Source organism: Bubalus kerabau, chromosome 13, assembly GCF_029407905.1.
Source record: "Bubalus kerabau isolate K-KA32 ecotype Philippines breed swamp buffalo chromosome 13, PCC_UOA_SB_1v2, whole genome shotgun sequence".
In the NCBI taxonomy this organism is placed as follows: Eukaryota; Metazoa; Chordata; class Mammalia; order Artiodactyla; family Bovidae; genus Bubalus; species Bubalus kerabau.
Window position 1 is genome coordinate 55777045 of NC_073636.1, and position 27435 is coordinate 55804479.

Below are 27435 nucleotides of genomic sequence, written 5' to 3' on the forward strand. Positions count from 1 at the left end.
ACACAGCGGGTCCTTGAACTGGGGCATCCACTTCGAGTCTACCCTGTTGGCCAGTCACACCCTGGCTTATCTTTCTTGGGACAGCAGAGAGGAAATGGGTCCAGAGGCCCTGGGGTGGAAGGCCCCTCTCTGATGGGGAAGGGGCTCCAGGGAGCTCCATCTGGGAACAACTCAAGGTACAAAGGGTAGGTACCCCAACTTGGGCTGAAGGGCCCACAGGGGCTGCTCAGACGCCCCTCTTCGATTTTGGATTTTTATCTTTTATTCATTCACTCACTCATTAATTCATTCACTCAATCAATATCCATTGAGGGCCCACCTGTGGCAGCACCGGCTGCGCCCTAGTCCATGGCTCCATGGGATCCGGGGCTGCCCTGGGGCTTCTCATGCAGGAGATGGCCCCTGAGGAGACATGTGGCTGCGGTGGCCCATGGGGTGGGGAGGAGGCCAGGCAGGCCTCTCGGAGGAGCTGATGCTGGAGCTGAGCCCTGGCTGAGGGGCCCAGAGGACAGCAAGCATGGCGGATGCAGAGTGGCTGAGCCCCATGGGCAGCAGAGCGGGCTGGAGTGGGGCCACGGGGCCCTGAGACTAGACAGGAAAACCACACTTGGAGGTGGAAGGGACCGACCTGTCTCTCCAGACCAACACTGTGACTGTCACACAGCCGTGCCCTCATCTCTCTGTGGAAACCATGTCACCCCCGAAACCAAACACACTGGACTACAGGGTCCTCATGCCAAGACAGCGCCAAGTCAAGGGTGCCCAGAGGAGCCTCCAGCAGGAGGGGTCTCTGAGCTGGGGGCCCCGCCCAGTCATCAGGCAATCCCCTTGGTGCCCTGCATCCCCAGCGGATCTGCCAGCCTTGGGGGAGGGGAGGGTGCCATCCATGACTGCAGGAGGGGCCTTGACCTCTCCGCAGCCTTGGCTGACAGCCCTATGTAGAATTTTCCCCTTGAAACCATGTGTTTCGGGGGAGCTCAAGGCGGGCTTCATGGAGGAGAAGATCCACGTCATCACAAGGAGACACGCGAGCTCAGGTTCCTGGGGGTGCAGCCTGCAGAGCCATGCAGCTGCCCCCTTCAAGACAGATCAGCTTGAAGTGTCATGTTTAAACATCTCAGGATGGGGTGCTGTGCGGTTGTTTCTCCCAGCCAACTGCCCCCCAACACCCCCCGCCATCAGGCCCCCGCTCCTGGAGCCCAGTTTGCACCTCCCTGCTGTGGAAGTCCTCCCGTGGGCGGCCAGTGTGTGTTGCTAAGTTGCTTCAGTTGTGTCTGACTCTCTGTGACCCCATGGACTGTAGCCCACCAGGCTCCTCTGTCCATGGGGATTCTCCAGGCAAGAATACTGGAGTGGGTTGCCATGCCCTCCTCCAGGGGATCTTCCCAACCCAGGGATTGAACCCAGGTCTCCCACGTTGCAGGCAGATTCTTTACTGTCTGAGCCACCAGGGAAGCCCATGAATACTGGAGTGGGTTGCTGTGCCCTCCTCCAGGGGATCCTCCCACGGGCAGCTGGGCCATCCTTCATCTTGTCAGACGCGGCCAGGCAATAAGGCGCCGAGCCAAAGGTTGAGGAGGCTTTGAAAAAAGTAATTCTGAGCTAAAATTAAAGTTATTATCTTCTAACTAAAGTGACACCCTGGTTGGGCCACTATCTTTAGCAGCAGGAGCAGACCAAGTGGAAAGTGGCTGGCAGGGTCTTCTCATCCCCCTCCAAAAGCTTAAAACAACATTTGATAGATTCTGTTGGAAATCTCTAAGAGCCCACCCACCCCTCCCCTCCATCTCTCAGGCTGGACATACAGCTGCAGGCTTGGGGCTGGGGGTCTGTCTTGGCGTTGGAGACAAGAAATGCTTTGTGACTTGGCAATAAGGAATGTCCTGAGACTTGCAAATCTGGGTGTCTTGGACAGAGTAAATCTCCTGCGATGCGCTGTGTGTGCCTGCCGTGTGCGGGATCCTGTTGTCTTCCATCAGCCCTGCGCTGGCTCTGGCTGGGAGTGCCCCGAGACCTCCACAGGCGCTGGCTCACCTCACTGTTCATAAGAACCATGAGATGGGTCTGTCAGATCTCTGTTCAGAGGCAGGGCAAAGGAGGCTCAGGAAGATCCTGCCCAAGTTGACCGCCCCTGGCCCCAACAGCAAGGCTTCCTGAGGAAGCCGTGAAGGCACCTTCTGGGGAATCGCCTCACAGAGCAGTGATGCTCGTCTGTCTCGTGATCACAGGCTTCGTGCAGCCACGTCCAGTGACCTGTGTCCACGGTCTGTCAACTCCCTCTCAGGTGGGAGATGCTGCCCCACCCCCTCAACAGCCATGATGACGGTGGGACTCAGGACACGATTAAACGGCACCCATTGGGGGAGCAGAGAGGACTCTGGGATGTGAGGTGCAGGTTCCAGGTGGGAAGGTTACAGGGATCACCCCACAATTGAGTCACATCATGTCGGGGGTTGACTTTAGTGGCACGGAGACTATCTGGGTGGACAGAGGTAACTAACATCAGAGCCCCACTAAAATCATGGACTCTAAAATCAAAGTGATTCTCTGGCCCATGGCAGGTGAGGAATTGGGGAGCTATCTCTCAGTCCACAGCCAAGTGGGTCTCCTTTTCCCAAACGTGGCTCCTGCCTTCCCAGGGTCTGGTTTGGCAGTGCAGGGAGAGGGTGTGTGGCGCTCTTGGAATCGAGGTGCTCTTGGGGTGCCCAGGGCTGGGGGGTCTTCAGAGTGCACAGTGACACTCGGGTGTGGTTCTGAGCCATTTGCACCGAGGTGCAGAAGGGGCTGGGCAGGCACAGACGGCCCCGGGATGAGACCCACAAGTCCTCCAGCTTTAGCCTCCTGTCCGTCCCACTTCACAGGAGGCAAGTGTGTGACCCTCATAGTCATTCGGGCCTTGTACACAGAAGGGTCTGTGTATGGTTTAACTCTCAGCCATCACCATCGTAAAACTTGTAGTAAGCTCAGAGGGGCCCCCATTTCATCTTGTGCTGGACTCAGAAATTCTGCAGCCATCCTGGGCTAGGAGCTGAGCAGTTAAAGAGAGCAAAGCCTGTGACTCAGAGGGGCCTACCCGCCCCCAGTGGTGGGCTCTGTTCTCCACCAGGGGATGCAGTATGGACAAGCCTGCCCGCGTGGAGCCTCCCTTCTCAGGGTTCACATCTGGCACTGCAGGCTGAAGCCAAGTGAGGTCAGTGCCGGTCCATAGATGACACAGGGTGGAGGCTGTGAGTGCGTCCCCTCACCTGAAGGTCTTTGTGAACACAACCCGGGAGCTGGGAGTTCCGACGCCCTGGCTGTAGCCACAGAGGCAGCCTTACCACGTGCTGGGCTCTGTCCTGAACACTGCAGGGATGTCACCCTGAGTCCTCAGAACACACGCTGAGGCAGCCTGATTGTTTCCCCTTTGCAGGAGAGCATGGAGGTTGGAGGGGTTAAGGCCGCAGGTCTCAGCTGCTGGGTGGGGCTGCCCACCCCTGCCCCCCAGGTCTGGCTCCAGCCCCCGCCTCCCGCAGGTGCAAACGCTCATCCCACAACGAGGAGGCAGAGCCCAAAGTGGGTCGGACGCCAGGGCGGGCGGCGTGAGAGCCGTGCGCCCACCGAGCTCTAGGGCCAATTGTGTGCCGCCAGGTCAGGAGGCCAAGTGGAAAGTGGTGGACGGTCCATTTAATTGAGCCTTGCAGCCTTCACTTTCTCATGGTTTTTCCCTCTCCACTGGCAGCTCCCCATGAAAGTAGCAACGCTCGCTCAGAGCTGCCTTTCTGCTCTCAGAGGAAGGGGCGGAGGGGCTGGGGATGCGCGTCCGGAACTGGAGAGGTGGCAGTGACACAGCAGCTGCACAACCCCGTCCCCAGCAGAACTCCCAGCAGGTCACGTGGGTCCACGGCTTCTGACCAGTGGGCCCCCAGTGTGTCCCAGACCCTCCAGGCATCACCAGGGACACGTTACCAGAGCACATTCTCGGCCCATCTGCTCTGTGAATTGCACAGCCCGGGGAGGCACCCCGCAGGCAGGTGGGCTTTTCTGATATGGACTTGGGTTTGCACTCCCCTCCAACCCCCCACCCTTAGGAGCCTGAGTCCAGGGACACTCACGTGGTAGGAGGCTCGCTCCTCCCGGTCCATGGGCCGCGTGACGTACATCCGGCCGGACATGGAGTCGATGCTGAAGACCTCCATGGGGGGCTGGTCGGCGCCCACGCCTGTGATGCTGTATCGGATGGGGATGTCGTTGTCCTTGTCGGACCGGATCTGGAAGGGGGAGCAGACGGGGCAGGGGAAGGTCAGGCTTCTTACCCAGACCTTAAGCTCATCCCGCTGGATGGCCTCACATGACGTCTCTCCCAGGGACATGTGAGGCCACAGCCAGCGCTTGGTCCACTCTGGGGACCAGAAGGGCAGGTGAGGCCAGGGGTTCACTGAGAGCCTGCACTACATGTCCGGTGAGCCCACCAGATGACAGGGAGGAGGGGACACAGTATTCCAAGAGGAAAGGAGCTTGGCAGGGAGCTCGGCAGAGGTGAAGATGCCCACGGTAGAGCCTGAGTGATGGTCTGAAATGGCTGAGGACCTGGCACAAATGGCCCTCACGTCAAACCTCTGGAAAGACGGGGGTGAGGACACAGCTTACTGCATGGGGTTTTTAGGGAAAAGGTCAGGGCCCAAGACACTTGTGCCCCCGAGCGATCATCTGTGCAGAAAGGCAGCGGACATGTTTGGATGTGCAAAGACACAGAAAATGTCCCCTGTTCCTGCTCTGGTCCTCCAGACCTGCCCTGAGAGGGGGGTCATAGCAAAGACCTCAAGAACAGGGCTTGCCTCGGAAATGCACCCCCTACCAGCATCTGAACACAGAAACACAGCCCTGAAAGATGTTGTCAACATGGTTACAGAGCTGAGTACAGGCACAAACAGTGTTTACGGAAACTTTATATTGTGGAAAACAACAACTTAATAATGGTGAAAAGTGAAAATGATAGTCACTCAGTCATGTCTGACTCTTTGTGGCCACATGGACTGTAGCCCGCCAGGCTCCTCTGTCCATGGGATTCTCCAGGCAAGAAGACTGGAGTGGGTTGCCATTCCCTCCTCCAGGGGATATTCTCAACCCAAGGATTGAACCCGGGTCTCCTTCATTGCGAACAGACTCTTTACTGCTGAGCCACCAGGGAAGCCCAAGAATCCTGGAGTGGGTAGCGATTCCCTCCTCCAGGGGATCTTCCCGACCCAGGGATCAAATCTGGGCCTTCTGCATTGCGGACAGACTCTTTACTGTCTGAGCTACCGGGGAAGCCCCCAGTAATAGTGATCTGGGTCCCACATCTAAAGTAAGCTAGCAAAGCCTGAGAGTTGGGTGAAGAAACGGAAAGAACAGAGAAAAAAATGCACAATTCTGTGCTTTACGTGGGTTGGGGGCGGACTATGCAGACAGCACCTCACTTTTGACCAGATCGTTAGATAAATGCACGACTATAGGAGATGGCAAGGACACCTGCAGAATTGCACACAAGGAGCACGTCTTTCGTTCAGGTGAAGCAGAGGTCCTGGGCACGCAAGGGGCAGCTGACGGGCAGGATATCGTGTAAGACAACAAGCTTCTCCGATGGTGAGAGGTTGTAAATAAGCCACCGGGGCGTGAAAGGAATAGCTGATGGGGCCAAATTAAGATTAGCATAAACTCTGAATACACCTTTAGAAAAGACAACTTTTAAAAATCAAAGCCCAGGGGACCATGGCAACATTTTACAAAAAAATGGACCACAACAAAAACCTCAGAAAAATTCCACAAAGCAAAATTGACAAGGACTTTTTACCAGAATAATACAATTAAAATTTAAAGATGATTTTTAAAGAGATATTTTAGAAAACATTCTGAAGTAACCACAGGTTAAGAATCAAAACTGCATTTAGAGGTGATTTAAAAATAGTAATGACAATGAAACAGCGAAACCCAAGGAATTTGGCCAGAGACTGAATCAAATATTTTCATCATTAAAACAGAATTACAGTGAATGAACTGAGCATTTATATCCAGAAGGAAAGGAATGACAAAGCAGGATATGGTGAACACCCGGGTAATTAAGACGAATGCAGAAATTTCTGAATCTGAAAACAGAAAAGTTGGAAGGATTGATAAATAGATGCAAGAGCTGTACTCTGGGGGAAAAAAATTCATAAGAAATAGATGTACCTTTGGCAAGCTTAAGAGGGAAAAAAAAGACTTAAGAAATCTATTTTATTCTTTATATTTTATGCGAGCCAAGTTGAAAATCCTGATGAACGGGTTATTTTTTGAGAAAATATAAAATTTCACAGTTGGCTGAAGGAAGAACAAACGTGAAGAGACTGCTAATTCTTCAGGAAATTCCTCGGCAAAGGGCTGGAGGGTCAGGGGAGCTCACCTAGGAGGTGTTTAAAGTCTTCCATAGAAGAGGACATATAGAAAAAACACCCGCCCTGGCTTTGCAAATCCTCCCTGGTACCATTCTCCTAAGACCACAAAGTAAGGTAACTGCAGAGCACTCCCCCAGGCCAGCGGAGGTGTGACGGTCAGCATGGAGACACCAGCGGGTGGGGTCAACCCACCAGAGCCGCCTTCATCAGCTGAGCAGAGGGGCCAGGGTGACCAGAGAGAGTCCTGGCTAGGAGCTACCGCCCAGCAACCTCCCAAGAGTCACGTCAAATGAGACCAGACTTCCTTTGCAAACAAATTGGTTTTACCATGATTATCTGATTATCTTAGAAACGGGGATGATCATAGAGAGAAAAATTAGGTTTCGGTAGAACTCTGTGTCTTGAGATTCTAGTCCTGTTTGTGGTCTTTGAGGTTTTATTTTTTACCTGTAACTGTTACAGCTCTTACCTGTAAGTGGACTGGATTTAACTTCTAGTTTCCTCAAATATCTGGCTACATGGTTCCAGACCAATGCTTCCAATATCCTCCTGCCCTTCTGACTTGGAATCACTAAGAACTGTGCTGCTGCGCTCAGTCGCTCCATCGTGTCCGACTCTTTTCGACCCCATGGACTGTAGCCCACCAGGCTCCTCTGTCTGTGGGATTTCCCAGGCAAGACTACTGGAGTGGGCTGTTATTTCCTCCTCCAGGAGATCTTCCCAACCCAGGGATCGAACCCAAGTCTCCTGCATTGGTAGGCAGATTCTTTACCCGCTGAGCCAACTGGGAAACACTAAAAGCAAAGCTACCCTTTCCCCAAAGCCCTGCAAACTAAGGCTGGATGAGTGGGAATGAACTTCAGGGAAGCACCTGAAACAGCTCACACACAGACAGCCTGGATGCCTGCTGCCATGCCAATGACCACTCAAAACAAAACACGATTCCCCAGACAAAACACGATCCCACGAGAGGCATCCAGACCACAAAGATGCTGTGAGCGCGCCATCCAGAAATATTCTCGACTGGCTGCCTCCCACCCCAGGGCTCGGAAACAGGTCTGGTCTAACCAGTAACTAGTTTTCTTTGGCTTTCGTAGAGATGCCTCCTATCGTAACCTGATGGTGCGCCTGCCTTGAAGCCTGCCCGCAACCCCGCCCCCTGAAATGAGACAACTGTTTACTGAATGGACCTCCTCTCAGGACTGAGAGATGGGTTTAGGGAGATGGAGCAGCCTGCCAGCCCGGCTTGCAAGCCTGGAAACTGCTTGGGGGAGCGTCAAAGGCAGGGATGAGGGTTAGCGCGAGGCCCTACCATGTGCTGCTGGGTGTAGTGACGTTTCTGCTGCCGGCACTTGAGAACCAGCAGCTGCAGGAGGGGCTTTCTCTCTGAGTTCCCTCATCTACCTGGAGAAGAGCCTCAGAGGGGCTCAGGTGTCACAGCCCCCCTCCCCGGAGAGGGGATTATCCATCGAGGAGCATCATTGCCACTAGTCCTGGAAGGGGGCCTGGAGAAGGGCAGACCTGTCACATGACCACACCTCCCAGCTCTCCTCCGAGGGCCATCGTCTTTCCTACAAGTCACTTCGTCTCCCCCTTTCTCTGGGTTGGGAACATTCCCTGGAGAAGGGAATGGCTACCCGCTCCTGGATTCTTGCCTGGAGAATTCCAAGGACAGAGGAGCCTGGTGGGCTATAGTCTATGGGGTCACAAAGAGTTGGACACCACTGAGTGACTAACACTTTCACTTTCACTTCCTCTTAAACCTGAATTCTAAGGCATCTTGGGGAGCTGCTTATTTTTCCCTGGGTCTCCCCGACGTGTACACGAGGCACGCATGTTAACAAACTTGTTTTTTCTCCTCTTGTTTATCTTTTATTACAGGGGTCTCAGCCAGGAGCTCACAAAGGGGAGGGAAGCTGGCTTTTCCTCCCCAACACGCCTAGTAGGATTTAGCTCAGAAATGAAGGACCGCTTTTTCTTGGGCAGCTGATCTCTGTAGCTTGACAACCACCACAGGATGGTCTCCATGGAGGTGTCTCAGAGATTTGATAATGAACATCCTTCCTAACTGAATTTGGACTGTCAGCACAGGCCATCCCCCAGAAAACTCTGCTTCTGAGAAAATTCGGCTTAATAGAGAACCACTTTCCTAAGCCGGCAGTGACTGTTTACGTATCGGAGGCGACCCCACCAGGGCAACAGCATGGGGGTAGGGACTCTGGCCACCCTGACCACGATGGTGGCTTCCTACCTGATACACTGGAGGACGGGGAATAGAAAATGTCAGGAACAGTCAGCAAGAAGGAGGTGACGCCTCGTCACACAGGCGTCAGTGACCTGGGCTGCTTGGGTGTTGATCAGGGCCTCCGGGAGAGGAACAGACATGTGTACACATGGGCATGTACATACGGGCCGCACACACATACGGTATGCACGCATATGGGCACGCACGCACATACAGGCTTGTGCACACTTGGGCACACATGGGTCCTCGAAGTCTGTGAGGAATGTCTTCACTATGGCTTTCTGGGCTCCTCCTCCCTCTCATCAGGTCAGGCTCTCCTGCCCCTTGTCTGCCCTAAGCAGGAGCACTGACCATGGTCTAGCTGGACGCCTGTCTGTACCCCCAGACTCCAAGGGGCTCCCCTCACTCAATCAGTGCTGCCCCACCTCCTGCTGGAGAGAGATGAGAGGTCTTGGCTGCCCGCCTTCTGCCAGCTCCTTGGCTCCCAGTGCTGTGCGTCCCGGACACGAGGCTCTGGCCTGTCGGCATCACACACCCCCTCTCTGTCCACCAGGGATGGTCCTTCAGGCAGAACCACATCTGACCAGCCCTGTCCGAGGCACTGAGCGGGGAGGAGTTTCGACTCGGCTCCATTCCCTGAAGTCGGTTTGTAGAAAGAGGTTCCTCCCTGGCCGAGCTCCCTCATCTCCAGATCTGGGGTCAGGGAGGCACCTGCGCCTGATCTACTGAGGGCAGAAGGGAACTGAGAAACTGGGCAGAAACGCAAACCAGTTCTTCCTCCCAGGAGCCTGGAAGATTCTAGAAAGTCTGGTGAATTCACAGGCTTGCTTTGAGTTTAGCTTAAGAGAAGAGGATGTGGGGTACACAGGAGGGCCCCCGAGGACAGTGGTTGAGCTGAACTGGATGAAGAGAGGGGCGTGTGAGCCCCTACGGTCCTGCAGAGACACCGCCGGCCTGCACCCTCCCGGTCGGACTGCCCATCCTTCACGGGGAAATTTAATTATGAAACTGCTGAAAAGAACCCACCACATATTTAAAGATTTTGATTTTTAGCAAAGGAATCTCATTACATCCTGACCATCAGGCCACATTCCCTTAATTCTCCAGGTGCCGATCAGCGGCGCCTCCTGAAATACACGTTGAGTGCGTCCGGGGCTCTCAGGATGCCCTCAATTCTCCCATAGTTTACCGTGTTAAAAAGAAATACTGTGTGAATGAATTCATCAGATCAGGTGAGAGCGGTTTCTCCTTGATTTGTGGCTGGAAAATGAGAAAAACATCCCAGCGGCGTCCGGCAGGGCCGTGAATAAAGAGTGGAGACGGCTTTTCCATCACCCGTCCTGGTTTTATGACGCCATCGAGAATCATGCTGTTTTGCATTTGTTATGAAAGGACAGAACAGATGGTAAAAGGTTAGTTTAAAGTGATGTCTACATTAAAATAACGTATGGTGCCTGGCCATTGTGCTCACCCAGGGACCTCGTTCCAGGGCCGGCTCCATCCCCCGGAAAGGCTGCCTGGATGGCAGGATTCCGGCAGAATCTCCCCCAAGGAGGGGGTATTTTCCTAATTTCAGATGAACTTGAAACTGGAGAAAAGTCACCCTGTGTGGTCTTGTGAATTACAAAGGCCTTGGAGGTTTATCCCAAGAACTGAAGGAGTGGAGAGTCCTATGGATGCAGAGAAAATCTCGTCCCAGGAAGGGAAGGAACCTGTTATCCCTGGGACCCTCATTGTTGGCTGGGCACTCCCCACCCCAGTTGTTTCAACAACGTCGTCACTCGGCCCAGACGGCCTGTGCTGTGCGCCAGGCCCCCCTGCGCTGGACGGACATGGTCCTGGCCTCACATGGTTCATGCACCAGACTGCATGTGAGCTCAGGTGCTCAGTTGTGTCCTACTCTTTGTGGCCCCCCGGACTGAAGCATGCCAGGCTCTTCTGTCCATGGAGTTTCCCAGGCAAGAATACTGGAGTGGGTTGCCATTTCCTCCTCCAAGGTATCTTCCCAACCCAGGGATTGAACCCACATCTCCTGAGGCTCCTGCATTGGCAGGTGGATTCTTTACCACTAGCACCACCTGGGAAGTCTCATGGACCAGAGGGATTAGATTTAAAAAGTGACAGCCAGTCAGTGCAGAATTATAAGGTGACAATTATGAAATGGGGAGACAACAGGGTCTGTGAGAGACTCTGGAAGGACTTGAGGGCAGAGGGAATCTTTGAGAAAGTCCAGTTAGAATTGTGTGGTTTTGTCTACTGTGGTATGTGATTCCTGGACAGGCACACACAGATAGAGTAACACACCCAAACATATGCACAAATGACACATGCATAAGTACACATACATACACCGATACACACGTGTGTGTACATGCATGCACATGACTGGATGTCCCCACCTTTCTGCTCTAAACCTCTTGGAAGGCGAGGTTATTCTGCAGCTTAATGGCTTTGCCACTAATAAGGCCTCCCTGACCCCGTCTCTGTGTTTTAAAAGATGCTCTCAAAATCCTTAGGATCAGGATCTTCCACGAGGATGTAATTCTTTGGTGAAGTGTTTTAGCTCTTTCTCTTCGTGTGATATTAAACCCAGGGATCTTCCCAGGAAAGCAGATTGCAAGCTCTCATTTTCTTTACCTGGTGGGAGTTTCGAGTTGCCGGCAGCAGCAGAGTGAAAAGCCCTGAATCGTGACCACAGATGCTTCGTTCCCCACCTACCTCGGATTTGAAGCAGGCCAATCTGAACTTGGCCGTGACTGCAGCTGGCCAGGAGAGGCAATTTCTTTTAAAATCTGACTCTCATGAGAGTCCAGAGGTAAGAACATGATTACACCTAAACGCATTTCAGCTTTCGTGGCCTCACTGGTCCTCATGCCAGCTCTTGACGCTGGGACTCCTGGATTCTCACGCTGACAGAGAATCTGCATTTTCTCAGGTTCTGTGTCTGTCCTCTTGTCTGCTTTGCAGGGATGACTCCCTGTCTCCCATCTCCTTCTCCCCGTCCCCTGCAGCCGAGCACTAAGGCTGCCCCACATCCTCCTGGGCCATGGGAACACAGACACCCTGCCTGACCCCAAGGATGGCAGGTACAGGCCTAGCACTACGCACACAGAAATCACCGACCGAAGAAATGAAACAAGGACATGCTGCTCGGGGGGTGGGGGCAGACGGGCAAACCGACGGCCAGGGTCACAGCCAGGGGCTTTGGGAAACCAAAGTGGGTGGGGGGCCCTCTTCCTGGAGGGGAAATGTCTTCTCTGAGCCTGGAGGGAGGAGGCACTGGGTGCAGAGGGAAAGGTGGGGAGGGGAGCCTGAGGGGGTGTCCGGCGTGGCAGGGTTCTAGATCCTGGGTGGGAGGGAGAAGGTCCAGCCAGTCCTGTGCCTACTGTCTGATGGTGAAGAAACAGCAGGGAATTGTGGAGTGGGAGAAGAGCAGGAGGGAGAGTCAGGAGAGACTTGACCACCCCTCCCCAGGCACCAAGGAGGAGGGGAGGCCCACCCCCACTCCGTCCCCCTTCGGGGTTGGAGGAGGGGTCAGAATGGTTTTGCTCTAGAGACACCAGGGGGATGAGGGGCGTGGTGCCACCTGATCCCCGCCTCTGGCAGGAGAGGGAGGTGTGTGTGTGTGAGGGGAGGTGGGGAGGTGGGGGGTGAGGAGGTGGTAGTGATGGGGCGAGTGTTGGGGGGTTGGGGTGGGGTGGGGTGAGCGGATGGGGTGGCAGCCTGCCCTCCACTGTGTTTATCTCGAACGCCTGCATCTGGGACGAGCTCCCCTATGAAGAGCAGGGCCCAGGAATCTCCCCTCCTCACCCCTGTAGCTCCTTAGGGACCAGTAAAGGGAAGTCCCAGGATGTCGGCCCCTGACCGTCGGGTCCAGTCCCTTCTGCAGATAGGGAGACCAGGGCCTGAGAGGCTGAGGACTGGACGAAGGTTTCACAAGCCATCGAGATTCAAGGGCAGAGTTTCAGGTCCAGTCTTGGTCACGTTGCCTTCCTGGGGAGCTTCATGGGGCAGAAAGTGAGGCCGAGGAAGCTGTGTCCACTTGTGCAGACAGGACAGAGGGCCCAGGAGGTCTCTGTGTCTCCCTAGGGTCACTTGACCCCCAATGCAGACTCAAACCCTGGGTGTTGTGCTCACTCTGGTTAGTTCTGCAAATCTGCTGGAATTGCTGAAATGCTGTGTGTTTTAAAAAGACACCACCTCACACCAGTTAGGATGGCCATCATCAAAAAGTCTACCAACAGTAAATGCTGGAAAGGGTGTGGAGAAAAAGGAAACCCTCTTGCATTGTTGTTGGGATGTAAACTGATACAGCCACTATGGAAGATGGTGGAGATTCCTTAAAAGCCTAGGAATAAAACCTAGGATTAAAACCACCATATAACCTAGTAATCCCACTCCTAGATATATATACCCTGAGGAAACCAAAACTGAAAAAGACACACATACCCCAATGTTCATTGCAGCACTGTTTACAATAGCTAGAACATGGAAGAAACCTAGATGTCTATTGACAAATGACTGGATAAAGAAGCTGTGGTACATATATACAATGGAATATTACTCAGCCATAAAAAGGAACACATTTGAATCCGTTCTAATGAGGTGGATGAACCTAGAGCCTATTATACAGAGTGAAGTAAGTCAGAAAGAGAAACATAAATATCACATATTGACACATATGTATGGAATCTAGAAAGATGGTGCTAATGAATTTATTTTCAGGGCAGCAAAGGAGAAACAGACATAGAGAACAGATTTGTGGACACGGCGGGGAGGGGAGGAGGGAGAGGGTGAGATGTATGGAGAGAGTAACATGGAAACTTACGATACCATTTGTTAAATAGATAGCCAATGGGAATTTGCTGTATGACTCAGGGAACTCAAACAGGGGCTCTGTGACAGGCTGAGGGTGGGATGCGGAGGGAGATGGGAGGGAGACTTGGGAGGGAGGGGACACGGGTGTACCTGTGGCAGATTTTTGTTGATGTATGACAGAAAACCACAAAATTCTGTAAAGCAATTATCCTTTAATTAAAAAAAAAAGTCACCGTGGCTCTAAGGCCCAGGACTGGAACCTGACTTCAGCTGCTGTTGAAAGCAATCATGAAACTGTAGCTGAGTTCTGCAAGAGGCACTGTTAGCTTGCAGCAAAGTTTGATTGAAAAGCCCTCTGCCCTGGCGCTGGGTGAGCAGTGAGATCTGGCCAGGATAAAACCGTTCTTGGCATGTGATAGGGCAGACCTGGGGCCGGGGCTGAGTGAGAGTCCAGATTCCCCCCACTCTGCACTCCTCCCTGATACATGAACATGACTTTAAGAGGCTTGACAATGTTTGTGTTTCTCGCATTTTACAAAATACTTTCCATGCACAGTGAAATTCAGCTTTCAATTATTTTCAGTTAGGTTCTTGTAATGAGCAGAAAAACCCAGAATATGATGGGGAAAGGCATTTGTTGTGTAACATTGACATTGTTATACATTTCCATTCACAATTACTTGGAATTTTACAAATCATGAAAAAAATCCTCAAAGTCGTATGAATATTAATAACAACCATGAATATGTTCTTACAAAATTTGCCTGGTGGGGAAGAGTGAATTCGATGCTTCTCAAAAGTGTCCTTCAGGTTGTACCAAATTAACAAAGACAGGTAGCTTCTTAGTTCTGGGTATGGGACAACTAAAACATTATTGCTGAAGATGGGAGTAGGGCAGGGTCCACTCCCGGCTCTTCTGGCAACAGAGGCCTGATTTTCTTTGGGGAGCATTGTTCCCCATTGTCTCGGTCAAGTCAAGGTATCAGTCAAGTCAGGGGGTTGGTCAAGACTCCCTGCCCTCGCCTGGGCAACAGGCAGGCCCATGAGCTGAGCTGGCCTGTCAGCTTGTCTCTCAAGTGTGGACGCTAAGTTAAGAAAGAGTCGGGGCCAGAAAATGTGGCTGGAGCCCCCCACTGTGGGGCCATCTCCCTATCAAGACCAGAGCACTTGGCCCCCTGCTGGCCGGCCTTCCCTTCCGTTCGTGAGCAGCCCAGGCACTCCTGGCATGTTCCTTGGGGAGAGGGACTTGAGTGGGTCCCCCCGTTGTGTTAGGTTAAACCTCTGCCTGACCCAAATGTAGACAGAGGGGCCGGGCTGGGAAGTGCTAAGCAGTGGGCAGCATCCCTGAGGTGCCAAGGCCTCCGCCTACACCCCGTCCCCTTGGAGGCCCACCTGACCGTTCCATCCTGTTTGGGGTGGGGGTCCCTACAAGTAGAGATGGGGATGGGGTTCCCATCTGAGTGGTCACCTGCAAAGAGCCTGGAGGAACAGCTTGGCCTGGGGTCTGGCTTCAGCCCTGTCCCCCGGGGGACCCTGCAGTGTGGAGAGGTAAGTCTCGGGGCAAAGAGGTGGCCTCTGGGGGCTGCCCAGGTGAGGAGGGGTCTGTCCTCTCTTGAGGTGTCCAGCCAGTCATCAGGGAGCTTTAGTGGGCCTCTTATACTTGCCTCCTCACCTCCCCAGCCCCTACATGGCCAGCGTTTTCTTGTCTATGTTTTTGCTGACCGGCCTCTTTCTGTCTCCCTCACTGGACTGTCCAGGAGGTGCTCAGAAGAGAGGGTCATGTGGCTTTCAGCAAACTGTAATTTAACTCACATGCACCCGGCCTCTAGTGGTGTTCAGGAGACACAGTACCGGGACCACCTCCCTGAAGAGCAAGGGCTCTGAGCACAGTCTGGGCTTCCCTGCAGGTTCTTGAACTTAACGGCTACCAAGGGCTGCCATTACACAGAAGCCAGAGCGGGGCAGCTTTCCCTCTGAGCCCCCTGGCTGGACCCCTGTGTGTCAGGGAACAGAGCCCATGGATGGGACTCTCTGCCTGAGCTGGAGAGATGGGGTGCCCAGGGCAGATGGCACCCGTGGCTGGAGTGCACTCTCAGGTCAGCCACCCGCGTCCTGCCTAGTGTCATTTCTGGTCCCCATATGAAAAGTCAAATGTCTCGGGACTTCCCTGGGGGTCCAGTGGCTAAGACTCTGCGCTCCCAATGCAGGTTCAATCCCAGGTTTGATCCCTGATCAGGAAATGAGATCTCACATACTGCCGCTCAGAGCTTGCATGCTGTGACTAAGACCTGAAGCAGCCTAATCAATCAATAAATGTTAAAAAAAAAGAGTCAAACGTCTTGCCAGGAATGCTTCTTCACTAATACATAATGCGTGTCCCTGCCCATTTCTGGAAGGCCCTGCACACACGGTCTCTGACAACATGACCCCAGACGAGATCCAGTCTCTGGGATGGAGGCTATGGCAGCCAGACCACGGATGAAGCTGGGGAGAGGCCCAGATGTGAGCCCAAGGGTGAATTTTGAATGAGATCTTGTATGTGAAGCATGTGGACAGGGTTTTGTCCATAGTAAGCACTCAGAATTCTTATGAGCGAGCCTTGTGGTAAGGCAAGAGCCAGAGGCTGGATTTATAAAAACTTTTACTTTGCATCACATAGGTAATTTCTCAAGTCAGGCGACAAAGGTATGAAGGAGGGAAGAAAGAAAAAAAATAGCCTCCAACTCTGGACTCCACAAGTCAAGTCAGAAAAATCTACTCTTGTGCTGTAAATGCAAACATTTTAAATGTAACTCTGAGATGAAAGAAATGGCTACTGGGTCCTAGGAGAAGCGTGGGGTTTGGAGAGACCCACTGCTTAAACATCCTTCTTGAGGAATCTTTGTGTTTGTGCTGCCAACACTCAGAAAATGTAGCTTCATCTTGTAATCTTACAAGGGTTAAGCCTGTTCTTACAATGCACATGGCCCCAATGTTATTGCACAATTTAATGGTTCTTTTATAGAATAAGAGAGAAGAGGCTCTAGATGAAGAAGGCCTTCGAATTAAAGGATTCTTTTTCTCCTTCTAAATATCCCTACAATTGGATTAAACTTGACCTGGATCTCTTGTTTGGCACTGGCTTACTATTTCTTATCAAGACCTCTTTTCTTGGAAGGTTTCATGCTGGTTAATTCCAAATAAATTAATGAGATCAGTATTAGAAATATGAACACGTGCACACACACACTCTCATCACAGAGGCAGGCAGCTCGGCACAGGAGAGAAATGAGGGGAGTTTTGCCTCCTTAGGTGAGACCCAGGACACTGTGATGTTACTCCCCAGGGGTCTCTCTTTTTTAATTCCTTCCCCCTCTTTACATCATCAGTTCACTTAATTCACATCACAGAGGCAGGAGAGCATCCTTTGTGTATCCTTATCCACCTCTATGAGATTCTGGAGCTACCTTTCTCTCTGAGTCATACCAGTTACCTGGGGATCCAGCTACCCAGTGGCAACCCACACTTGCCAGGACAGCAGTCAGTGGAGATGCCTTTGGACACATGATGAGACCACCCCGAGGAGCCCAGAAATGAAAGCTGCAGAACATCACGGGATTTCTCCCTAGGGGACCTGTGACTCCCAGACATCTGCTGGAAGATTATACTGAAAAGGAAAACAAGCTGATGTGTTCAACTGTGGCAAACAGAGTAACGGTCCTTAGAGACTTGCTTCCTTCAGCAACTGCTTCCCCACCCTAAAGACACTGTCTCTTCCAATCTTTCCAACAAAACACACCATTTCCACCTAAGAAAGCTGCCCCATGACGTGGCTCCGCTGCAGAGTATTTATTGACTGAACCTTACTTAGATGTAAATTTACTTCATGCAGAACAGCGTGTCTTGTTTTCTTAAGACTTTGCATGAACTGGCAACATAAATGTGCTACATGTATTTATTCTCGTGGTTCCAAATAAATAATTTAAGTGGACATCAAGGGATCTAGCAATTCAGCTGGGTACAAAACACACAAATTCATGGTGAAGATATTATGTCGACAGTGACAAGCATGGGTTTTGGGTGAAATAGTTCTGGGTTCAAATCCTCATTCCATTATTAGTATCCATGTGGGTAGATTTGATCTCCTTTTGGGTGTTTCTGTGAGGGCATTTTTGATGGAGATGATCATTAAATCAGTGGACTTTGAGGAAAGCAGATTGCCCTCTTTAACATGGGTGGGCCTCCTACAAACAGCTGAAGGCCTGAACAGAACAAGAGACTGACTGACCCCAAGCAAGTGGGGATTCTCCAGCAGATGGCTTCAGACTTTTCTAGATGGGCAGCTCTCCTGAGTCCCCAGGCTGCCAGCCTACCCTGCTGATTTTGGTGTGAGCCACTTCCTTATATCATAAGTCTCTTTTTTTTACATCTATCCATCTATCCATCCAAAAGGAAGTCAATCCTGAATATTCACTGGAGTGATTGATGCTGAAGCTCCAATACTTTGGCCACCTGATGTGAACAGCCGACTCATTGGAAAAGACCCTGATGCTGGGAAAGACTGACAGCAGGAGAGAAGGGGATGACAGAAGATGAGGTGGTTCGATGGCATCACTGACTCAACGGACATGAGTTTGAGTAAACTCCAGAAGATAGTGAAGGACAGGGAATCCTGCTGAGCTGTGGTTCATGGGGTCACAAAGAGTAGTACACTCTTTAGCGACTGAACAAGTTGCTAAATGAAGTCCCAGACCCTGGAATAGCTGAGATGCCTTTAGGGTCCTGGCCAGGATATTGGGGACCCTGGGGCGGGCTCTGTGACGAAGTGTGTTGCCTTGGCCGGGTCATACCCCTAATGTGCCCAAGCTCTGGGAGATGGTGAAGAACAGGGAAGCCTAGCGTGCTGCAGTCCATGGAGTCGCAAAGAGTGGGACTCAGCTGAGCAACAAGAGCAACAACAATCCATCCTACTGGCCTTGTTTCTCTGAATAAGCCTGGTAAATACACCCCGTCTCCCACACTGGATGGGCAGTTTGCACAGGGGGCCAGCTGCCGGCTGGGAGCATGCTGATCTTCAACCTGCTGCTCTGGTACTTCTATGTCCGGAGATCACAGGCGGGACTTCTCTGGTGGATAAGCATCCACCTGCCAGTGAGGGGACATGGTTTGATCCCAGGTCCAGGAAGATGCCGCATCGCAACTAAGCCCACGATCCACAACTAACCAGCCCAAGGGCCGCAACTACTGAAGCCTGTGTGCCTAGAGCCCACACTCCCGCAACAGAGAAGCCACCGCAATGAGAAGTCAGGGCAACAAAGAATAGCCCCTACTCTCTGCAATCAGAGAAAGCCCATGTGCAGCAACGAAGATCCCGTGCAGCCAGAATAAATAAATAAATTTAAAAAAGTTAAAACAAACTCACTAAAATTATAGGTGGATTGCAGCCTCCTGTTATGTCCAGGGTCCAACTGGGGAGAAGGAAAACTGGGCAGCTAGCTGATTTGCCAAGTCCAGTGGCCTTTGGTCAGCCATGCTTGAAACCCCCTGAAGCCCGGTGACATCCTCTGTGGGGAAGGCGGGGGTCTGGGGGGACACAGTGCTTCCTCAGAGAGCCTTCTACCCCCCAGCCCTGCCCCCCGGGCCGCGCACAGGGTGTTGCCACTGCCCACCTTGGTGAGTGAGGACACCTCTGGGGGAGCCCTTTGCCTCCCAGGCCCTGGGAACTACAGGTATGTCAGCCCACTTTTTTCCTGTATCAGTTTTCATTTTAACACCATAATAAAAATTCTGATAATCTAAACATGGCAATAAGTCTGCTCCATAAAACGACTGTCTCCTCATGTTACTGCCGTCATCAGAGGTGCCGTAATAACACTCACAACACGAGGGAAGACGGTTATTGTATTAAAATGAATAAATGACAAAGGTTTTTATTACATGAGTGATTCTTCCAGGCATCGAGACGCTCTTTCTGCTTCACGCGCGTAATGAACACATCATTCACCAGCACATTAGAGCACTGGCCTTGCAGTCTGAAGGCACAGTCATGGCAAATAAGTAAATTATTAATGAGATGAAATCTAAAAATAAAATCGCAAAGCCCCACCTTCCTCCATAAAGAAGGGGAAAAAAAAAATTCTAGTAAGTCTTCAAGCTGGAGGAGCTGGGAAGGGACCTGTGGCAGTGCCTCCTTGCTCTAGAGCATGCGTGGGAGGGCAGCTGATCCCAGTCAGGGAGCTCCCTTCTCCCTCCCTGCCTCCTACTGCGGAGGCTGGGGTTTGCCACCATTTGCGGTCACAGCAGACTTTGCAGTTCAGAGGATCTTTGACAGTATCTGAAGGGTGAGATATGAGGGAAAGTCTGGAGGGGAAATCCTGGGCTTTTTTTTTTTTGCTTTCCTTTCCTGACAATAAGCATGAAAAGATAGTTACTACTGTCATTTCTTGACGTGGAGAACATTGCAGGAGCACTGGCAGCCCTTTTGCAACCACGAGGACACACCAATAGCTAAGGGTGGTGGAGTAAGGAAATAGGAGGTTTGACATTGAAGACATTGATGAGCCCATGAACTGGCACCAACTCACTTTGCTTCTCATAACATGAAATAAAGACTGTGTCCAGGCCACTGTAGATTGGGCATTGTTCCTTGCATGGAAAACTAGATCCTGCATACTGCAACTAAGAGTTCAGATACCTCAACTAGAGGATCTCACATGCCACAACTTAGACTGAGTACAGCCAAGGAAATAAATAAGTTAAAAATAAATATTCAAAAAATTGAGAAAAAAATTCTCAAAGGAAAAAAAAAAAGGGGGAATTCTGACCCGTACTACAACACGGGCAAACCTTGAAGAGATTATGCTAAGTGAAATAAACCAGTCACAAAATGAAACTCTATATGATTCCACTTTTATGAGGTCCCTAGACTAGGAGTCAAGGTTACAGACAGAAAGCAGAACTGGGGCTTTCCAGGGGCTGGAGGTTAGTGTTTAAGGGGGACCGAGTTTCAGGTTTGCCAGATGAGAAGAGTTCTGGAGAAGAAAGGAGGTGATGGCCGCAGAGCATTATAAATGCATTTTCAAGCCACTGAAACATGCACTTAAAATGGCTATGACTGAGGATTTTATGTCATGTGTCTTTGACAACAATAAAAACTCAGTTTCACATCTTCTTTTTTTACTCTTCCAAATGTGGCTGGTAGAAAATGTGAATTTCATGTGAGGTTTGCCCGTTATCTCTGGAGAGCGACGTTCTGAGCTGGGGGTGTGGCCCCGCAGCATCCTGCGTCTCTCCTCTGGCCCTGAGTTGCTGGGGTTGCTGGATTCGTGCTTGTTTCCTAGGGTTCTGGGGTGTTTACTTCTCTGGGTCTCTCTTCAGGTACACTGTGCCCGGTCACAGAGGGCCTGCTAAATGTTGGCAAAACTGAACTGAATTACAATGATAAGATTCTTTCCTTTGCTGTTTCAAATTGCAAACCCATCTTAAAGATCACAGGGAGCACAGAGTGGGGCTGAGTCACAGAGGAGGAGAAGGTGGAACTTGATTGGGTGGGGGGGGTGCGGTTTCTGGTTCTTTCACAACAGCTACTGCCTTATAAGCACAGCAAGGAGGTCAAACCAGTCAATTCTGAAGGAAATCAATCCTGAATACTCACTGGAAGGACTGACACTGCCTGAACCTGAAGCTCCAATACTTTGGCCACACGATGTGAAGAGCTGACTCATTGAAAAAGATCCTGATACCAGGTAAGATTGAGGCAGGAGGAGAAGGGGGCAACAGAGGATGAGATGATCAGATGGCATCATCGACTCAATGGACGTGAGTTTGAGCAAATTCCAGGAGACAGTGGAGGATAGAGGAGCCTGACGTGCTGCAGTCCATGGGTTGCAGAGAGTCAGACGTGACTTAGTGACAACACAACAACAACAACTGCCCCACAAATCCTAGAATTTGCATTTGAGCCCAGCGCCGGGCACATGGGATTCCCTGAGAAATGGCAGCTATTCCTAAGGCCCAGTGCCCTGGGGACCCTAAATGACCTTGGGGTTCTGTGGGGAAGGGAAGGCTTGGGGGAGGTGAGTGTGAAGACAGGATGGAGTTGGGAGGAGATGGGGGTCCCCAGTCTGGAACAAGGTGCAGCCAAGGGAGGGAAGGAGGAGGAAGTCAGTCGGAGATGTTCCCCAGAGGAAACCAGCAGATCTCGTGGGAGAGGGGGACCCCAGATTCCAGGAATCAGTGCCTGAGGACTTGACCCAAGACATTTCAAAGCAGGTCTGGCACAGCTCAAGGTCACAGAGTCAAATTGGTAATGCGTGTCCCCACCCTGGCGTCCCATCCCTGAGAACCCAGTGTGCCTTGCAATAATAGCTAATTAACCCAGCCCCCTCGCCCCATAAATGAATATGCATTTCATCAGTACAACTAAAATAGCTCCTTTAGAAACATCTTTCCTCCTCAGAGTGCACAAAGCTGGGAGAAGGTTGGTAATTATACGTGTATCACAAGCAGTCCCAGCCTGGTGGGGGCTCATCGCTTCATATAAATTATACCAATCAGCAGCAGAGGGAAGAGACCCCACAAGGGGATGGAAAGTGGTGCTTTCCCTAACTGATGCACACAAGTACGGGATCCTGGCAGAACCGTGTGGGGCTGGGGCGGGGGTGTCATCATAAAGTGAGAGTTGTGCTCCCACTTGGCTGCCGTCAGAAACCATGGAGATCCTCTTGATGGTGTGTTTGGAGGAGACGTGATCAATCACAGAGTTGGGGGTCTGCAGAATACAAATGCGTCTGCAGGTTTCCTCGGGCAGTGGGGGATGGATGATGTGTTTGAATGCATCTGAGAGGAACAGCGGGTGCAAATACCGATATGTGCTTTCACTCCTTCTGTGTCCCCCTTTCAGAAGGGGACAATTTCAAGGCTAATGCCATATTCCCTTGGTTGCCTCTGATGCTCCTTCAAGTTCACTTGGTCCCCAGTGGGCCTGGCCAAGATGCTCTTTGAGGGAAGGTCCTGCTGGGAGGTGGAGATGAAGTCCTTGCAGGTGCAAAGACCCTGGACCTCAGGGGTGGGGCTGAGAAGAGCGGAGGGAACCCAGAAGCCCACTCAGGCAGGAGAAGGCAGTGAGTGCCTTGGGGTGCAGCCACGGGGCTCCTGCTGCAATGCTAGCCTCAGGGAGTTCCAGCAGGTCCCCTGACAGCTCTCCCTGGCTCATCCTAAGTAGACCCACCAGCGAGGGCTGTGCGCAAGAAGGAGAAGCTGAGAGAACCCACAGCTGTTTGTGTCATTAGTTGGGATGACACACATGGCTTCTGCTTGGATGATTGGGAGGTGAAGATGTGCAGAGAGCAGGTCTGGGCACCGTCTGGTCCTGGGTCCCCAGGAGATGCCACTGGGGTCTGAGACACTCCCTGGCCCTGCAGGACCTGTTCTGGGGTGACTCTGGTGCCTGTCTTGAACAAGCTGCTATGATGCAGAAGTCACTTATGGAAGCAAGTGCAGGTGGCAGAGACAGGCTCAGGAACGAGCCCAGACCCCGTGGTGAGAGTGGAAGGTGTGGGAACCAGGGGGCAGCCTGTGGGTGAGTGTCTAGTTGGCGAGGTCACAGCCGTGCCTCCCGGGAGTGGCTGCACCTGCCGTCCGTTAGGAGAACTTCTGCATTTTGTCAACCTGAGATGACCAGATCATCCCCTATTCTAGACTCCATCAGCTCCCATCTGCCTGTGGACAGATTTCCATGCTTCACCAACAGCTCACCAACTGCAGGAAACCCACAGGTCACATTTGGCTTTAAATGGTCATTTGCATAAGTCCCGAAGAGCCGAGGGCACGGTTTCCATCTATAATAGGGGCTACATTTTACGTTTCCGGTTGGCAAAACATGGCCTGTTATTATGAAAATTAACATCTCATAGGATAAAAGAAAATAAATTTGGTGTTTAAGGAAGTGGAAAATAGAATTTTCCATCCTCTCCCCCTGAGAATCTCAGCTTAATGTGGCCATCAGGATTGCTACTTTTGTTTTTAGAAAGTCAGGGAGCCACTGAGAGACCTGTTTGCTCAGCTGTGTATTTAAAAAAATTTTTTTTTTTTTTTTTTTGCCACGCTGCCTGGCATGTGGAATCTTAGTTCCCTGACCAGGGATTGAACCTGTGTCCCCCTGCATTGGAAGGTGGATTCCTAACCCCTGGACCACCAGGGAATTCCCTCTGCTGTGTATTTTTACCCCTCTGAACACTGGGGAGATATTGCTCTAGGCAAACAACGATGACAGCAAACTAACATGTTAGGAGGGTTTTCAGGTCGGGAAAGTGGCTGCACCTCCTAAATGCTGCACCCCCCACGCCCCCACACTCCTGTCCTCGAGTTTCCTTTCTCGCAAGCTGCTGCAGGACAGACTTCCCCATCGTACCCGGGCCTCCGACTGCCCTTGAGTGGATTCTGCTCCAGAGCGAAGCTGTGACAGTCTGGGGAGGACCCCCAGGGGGCCGCCCTGGGGAGCTCCCATCTGCTCCCCAAGTGGAGACACTCAGTTCCCAGGTTTTAGGTGACTTTAGACTCCTCTGTGCCAAGGCCAAGAGAAAGCTCTTGCTGAAAGCTCTTCTGTAAATGAGAGATATGGGGGTTTAAAGTCAGCACAGGCTTTCCAGGTAGTGGGAGACAACCCAGTTCCCGGCTCCAAACCCTCCTTTGCAAGCGTCTCATTTCTGATCGGGGCGTATTTTGCATTTGATAAGCTAGGATTAACAGTTTCAAAGACTTAGAAACAGAAAACCAGTGTTCCTTTGGTTTATTTTCATTCCAGCTTGGAATTCCCTGGGCTGCGGCCTCCAAGGCCTGAGAACATAATCTCTGAGCTTTCATGCCCCCTCCCCACCCCTTTACTGCAAAGATAAACCCCATTCTTAGGGGCTTCTTGGGGGTCTTCAGGACTCCTGATTACCGAGGAGTTTGGATACAGACTGTTTACCCTCCAGAAGTCCAAGATCAAGGCTAAATTCTGAACTTTCCTGGAGTCAGGGAACACCAGGTCAGGAACTCAGATTGCTCCGGAAGCAGCAGTGGGCCACCCTCCCAGCTCATGAGGGCAGAAGGTGCTGGAATTACTGCAGGGGCCTCCTGGGCCTGGACAGACACCTAAGGGCCACAGAGCAGGACATGTGGCCCCACTGCCCGGGGGAGGAGGGCCAGGGTGGTGACATGGGCACCACAACTCTCCCAGGAGGAGGTGTCAGGCTGGGACCGTGGTTTCGAGTCAGAAGGCCATCTTGGGTTATGGGGCATATGCCCTTTCTGCCCGCATCCTTCTCTAGCCCTTGACCTCTGCCTTGCACCCTAGGGCATGCACTCTGTCCAGCTCACACATCCCTGGAACTCAAGTGCACCCAGGTGCAGAACTTTCCAGCATCCTGTGAATACTTTCAGAGCTCCTGTGTTGCTGCAAAAGTAGGCAGGGGATCCTTGGTTTACAGACGGGAAGAAATTGAGTTTTTTTCAGGAATTGCCTCCCAATACCCACAACTGAGGTCACACAGGCATCACAAAGCCCTGTGCAGCACCAAGGTGGCCCAGGCTGCTGGGCAGGGAGCATCCTGTGGGTAAGTAGGGGCAGAAAGGAGCATGACCTCCCTCGGGGGGCTTCCTGCAAAGAACTGTCAGTGTTAATCCCGCCCCACCCACGGCAAAGCCCCAGGATGAGAATGTGCTTCCTTCAAAATGTTTACCTGGAAGGGGCTGCCTGGCCCGGAGGACTTGAGACACTGGTGATAAAGTGCTCATCACCCGCCAAGGAAGATGCTCAAGCACTGGAATGAGTGGGAGCAAGAATTAATGAGGGACCACTTACAGACACACCAACATCCTAGAGATGTATTTAAGGGTGTGGCGGTGGGGTGGGGAGAGCTCATTTTCCTATCACGTAAAGCAGGGTTTAACTGCTGCGAACATTCCCTCAGAATGGGGGCTCTGCCTTGGGTCTCTCGCATCAGGGAGTTTTCTGCCAGTTGTTTTGGGAGGTGCCAGCTCACAGGTGAGAGGGCAGCGTGCACCAGTTCACAGGCTGGAGGCGGCAGAAACCAAACCAAACGTCAGCAAGGATGTGGCTCCCAGCTGCCTCCCTTGAACCCCTGGGGAAGGTCCGAAGGATTGCTTCTCCAGCCTGGGTTCCAGTCCTGCCCCTACGTCCCAGCTGTGTGACCTCGGGTGACTTACGACAGTCTCTGTGCCTCACTTTGCTTGTCCCTGAACTGAGGTGACAGTGCGGATGAAAGCAGATAACTCCTGGGATGTTCGGGGTGGGGAGTCAGTCCTTGCCTACGGCGGGGGTGGGGGGAGCACGTTTCAGATGCACAAGCGGACCCAGAGGGGCAGGCCGGTGGCCCCCAGTCACATGCTACAGGGGGACCTGATGTGAACCCAGAGCTCGAGCTCCAGAGGCTGGGCCCTCCCCTGGGGGGTTCTTCTGGGCCACTAGCCACGAGTGCTAGGGGCTGTGGTGGAGTGTCAGTGGTGACTGTCTCCCACCATTTTGGAGAGGACAGTGGACCAGATTTTGGGGGCCCCAGGTAGCCAGGGAGGGACGGGAGTCACACACTGGGTGGAGGAAATGAAACAGGCTGGCTGGAGCTGGAAGAGGCTGGGCGCTTTCCCTGCCCTTGTGGGCAGCTCTTCTGGCCCAGGTACTGGGGTGGGGGTGCTTGGAGGCAGGTGGGCCTGGAACTGCAGCTGCTGCCTTCCGCTGTGGGACCCTGGGCAGGTGACTAAGCCTCTCTGACCCTCGGTTTCCTCATCTGTGAAAAGAGAAGGATCACGAGTCCTCGTGGACACGCTCGCTCCATCCGCCCTTGGGAGGCGGGAACCAGGTGAGAAGTGCAGCACTTGGCCCCTGAGGGGCTTCGCTGGTGGCTCAGACGGTAAAGAATCCACATGCAATGTGGGAGAACCTGGGTTTGAGCCCTGGGTCAGGAAGATCCCCTGGAGAAGGGCGAGACAAACAACTCCAGTTTTCTTGCCTGGAGAATCCTGTGGACAGAAGAGCCTGGTGGGCTACAGTCTATGGGGTTGCAAAGAGTTGGACATGACTGAGTGATTAACTTGGCCCCCGAGTGTCCCAGCAAGAGGGTGCAGTCGTCACCAGGCAAACCTGATGCTGGATCCAGAAGCAGAGTGGGTTCCCAAGGGTGCGAGGCTTGGGAGGATGGATAAGAACTCTGGCTCATTAGCGGATTGGCCAGAACGAGGGTGGGGGCCTCCCAAGTGCTGGAGGGAGCGGGAAGCACATTTTAAACATCCCCCTTGCAATCTTGTTTACTCTGTTAATTCTCAAAACTGAACGGGTTTGCCGAGGATGCTTAGAAATTCTGTTTGAAATCTGCGGCAGCAATAATTTAAGCTCTTTCTGTTGGAGAAGGGAGGCATACTGTGAATCTGGGTCAGCTCTAGTCTATGTAGTGCTTGCAGCCCCTGGAACCCGGGCATCAGCGGCTGCAGTGGGATCCTGACTCAAGCCTTGGGCCGCAGGGCTGACCTGCTGGCCAGCACGTCAGGCCTGTTTGTTAGTAGGAGGCTGTGGTTTTTCTCGGTCTGTTTCTGCAAGCGCAGATGACCTGCCTGAAGAGGCTCCTCTCTGAGCCTGGGGAGCAGAGCAGCTGCTCTGAAACCAAGGGCTTCTCTGACACATCTGGGGTGCAGTGGGTGGGGAGGTGGAGGAGGCTGTGTGCCTTCCGCACTTGACGCAAACCCTGAGAAATTCACATGTCCGCATCCTAACTCCTGGGATCCCCCCAGGGGGCTTGGCCTGGTAATAGACCACCTTCTACAGAAATACAAAGACTATCTGTTGGTTGCTTCCCTGTTTCAGATGGTAAAGAATCTGTCTGCAGTGCAGGAGACCTGAGTTTGATCCCTGGGTGGGGAAGATTCCCTGGAGAAGGGAATGGCAACCCATTCTAGTATTCTTGCCTGGAAAATGCCGTGGACAGAAGAGCCTGGCGAGCTACAGTC

General features: G+C 52.3%; 1 protein-coding gene across 2 annotated transcripts in view; it reads right to left on the bottom strand.

Annotated features, from left to right (window-relative positions):
• Positions 1–27435, bottom strand: part of CDH4 (cadherin 4) — a 480503-nt gene that overhangs the window by 54180 nt on the left and 398888 nt on the right. For both annotated transcript variants that reach the window (XM_055544529.1, XM_055544530.1), the window contains exon 5: positions 4095–4250. In XM_055544529.1, coding sequence (XP_055400504.1) covers positions 4095–4250 — 156 coding nt within the window. The remainder of the gene's footprint in view (positions 1–4094; positions 4251–27435) is intronic.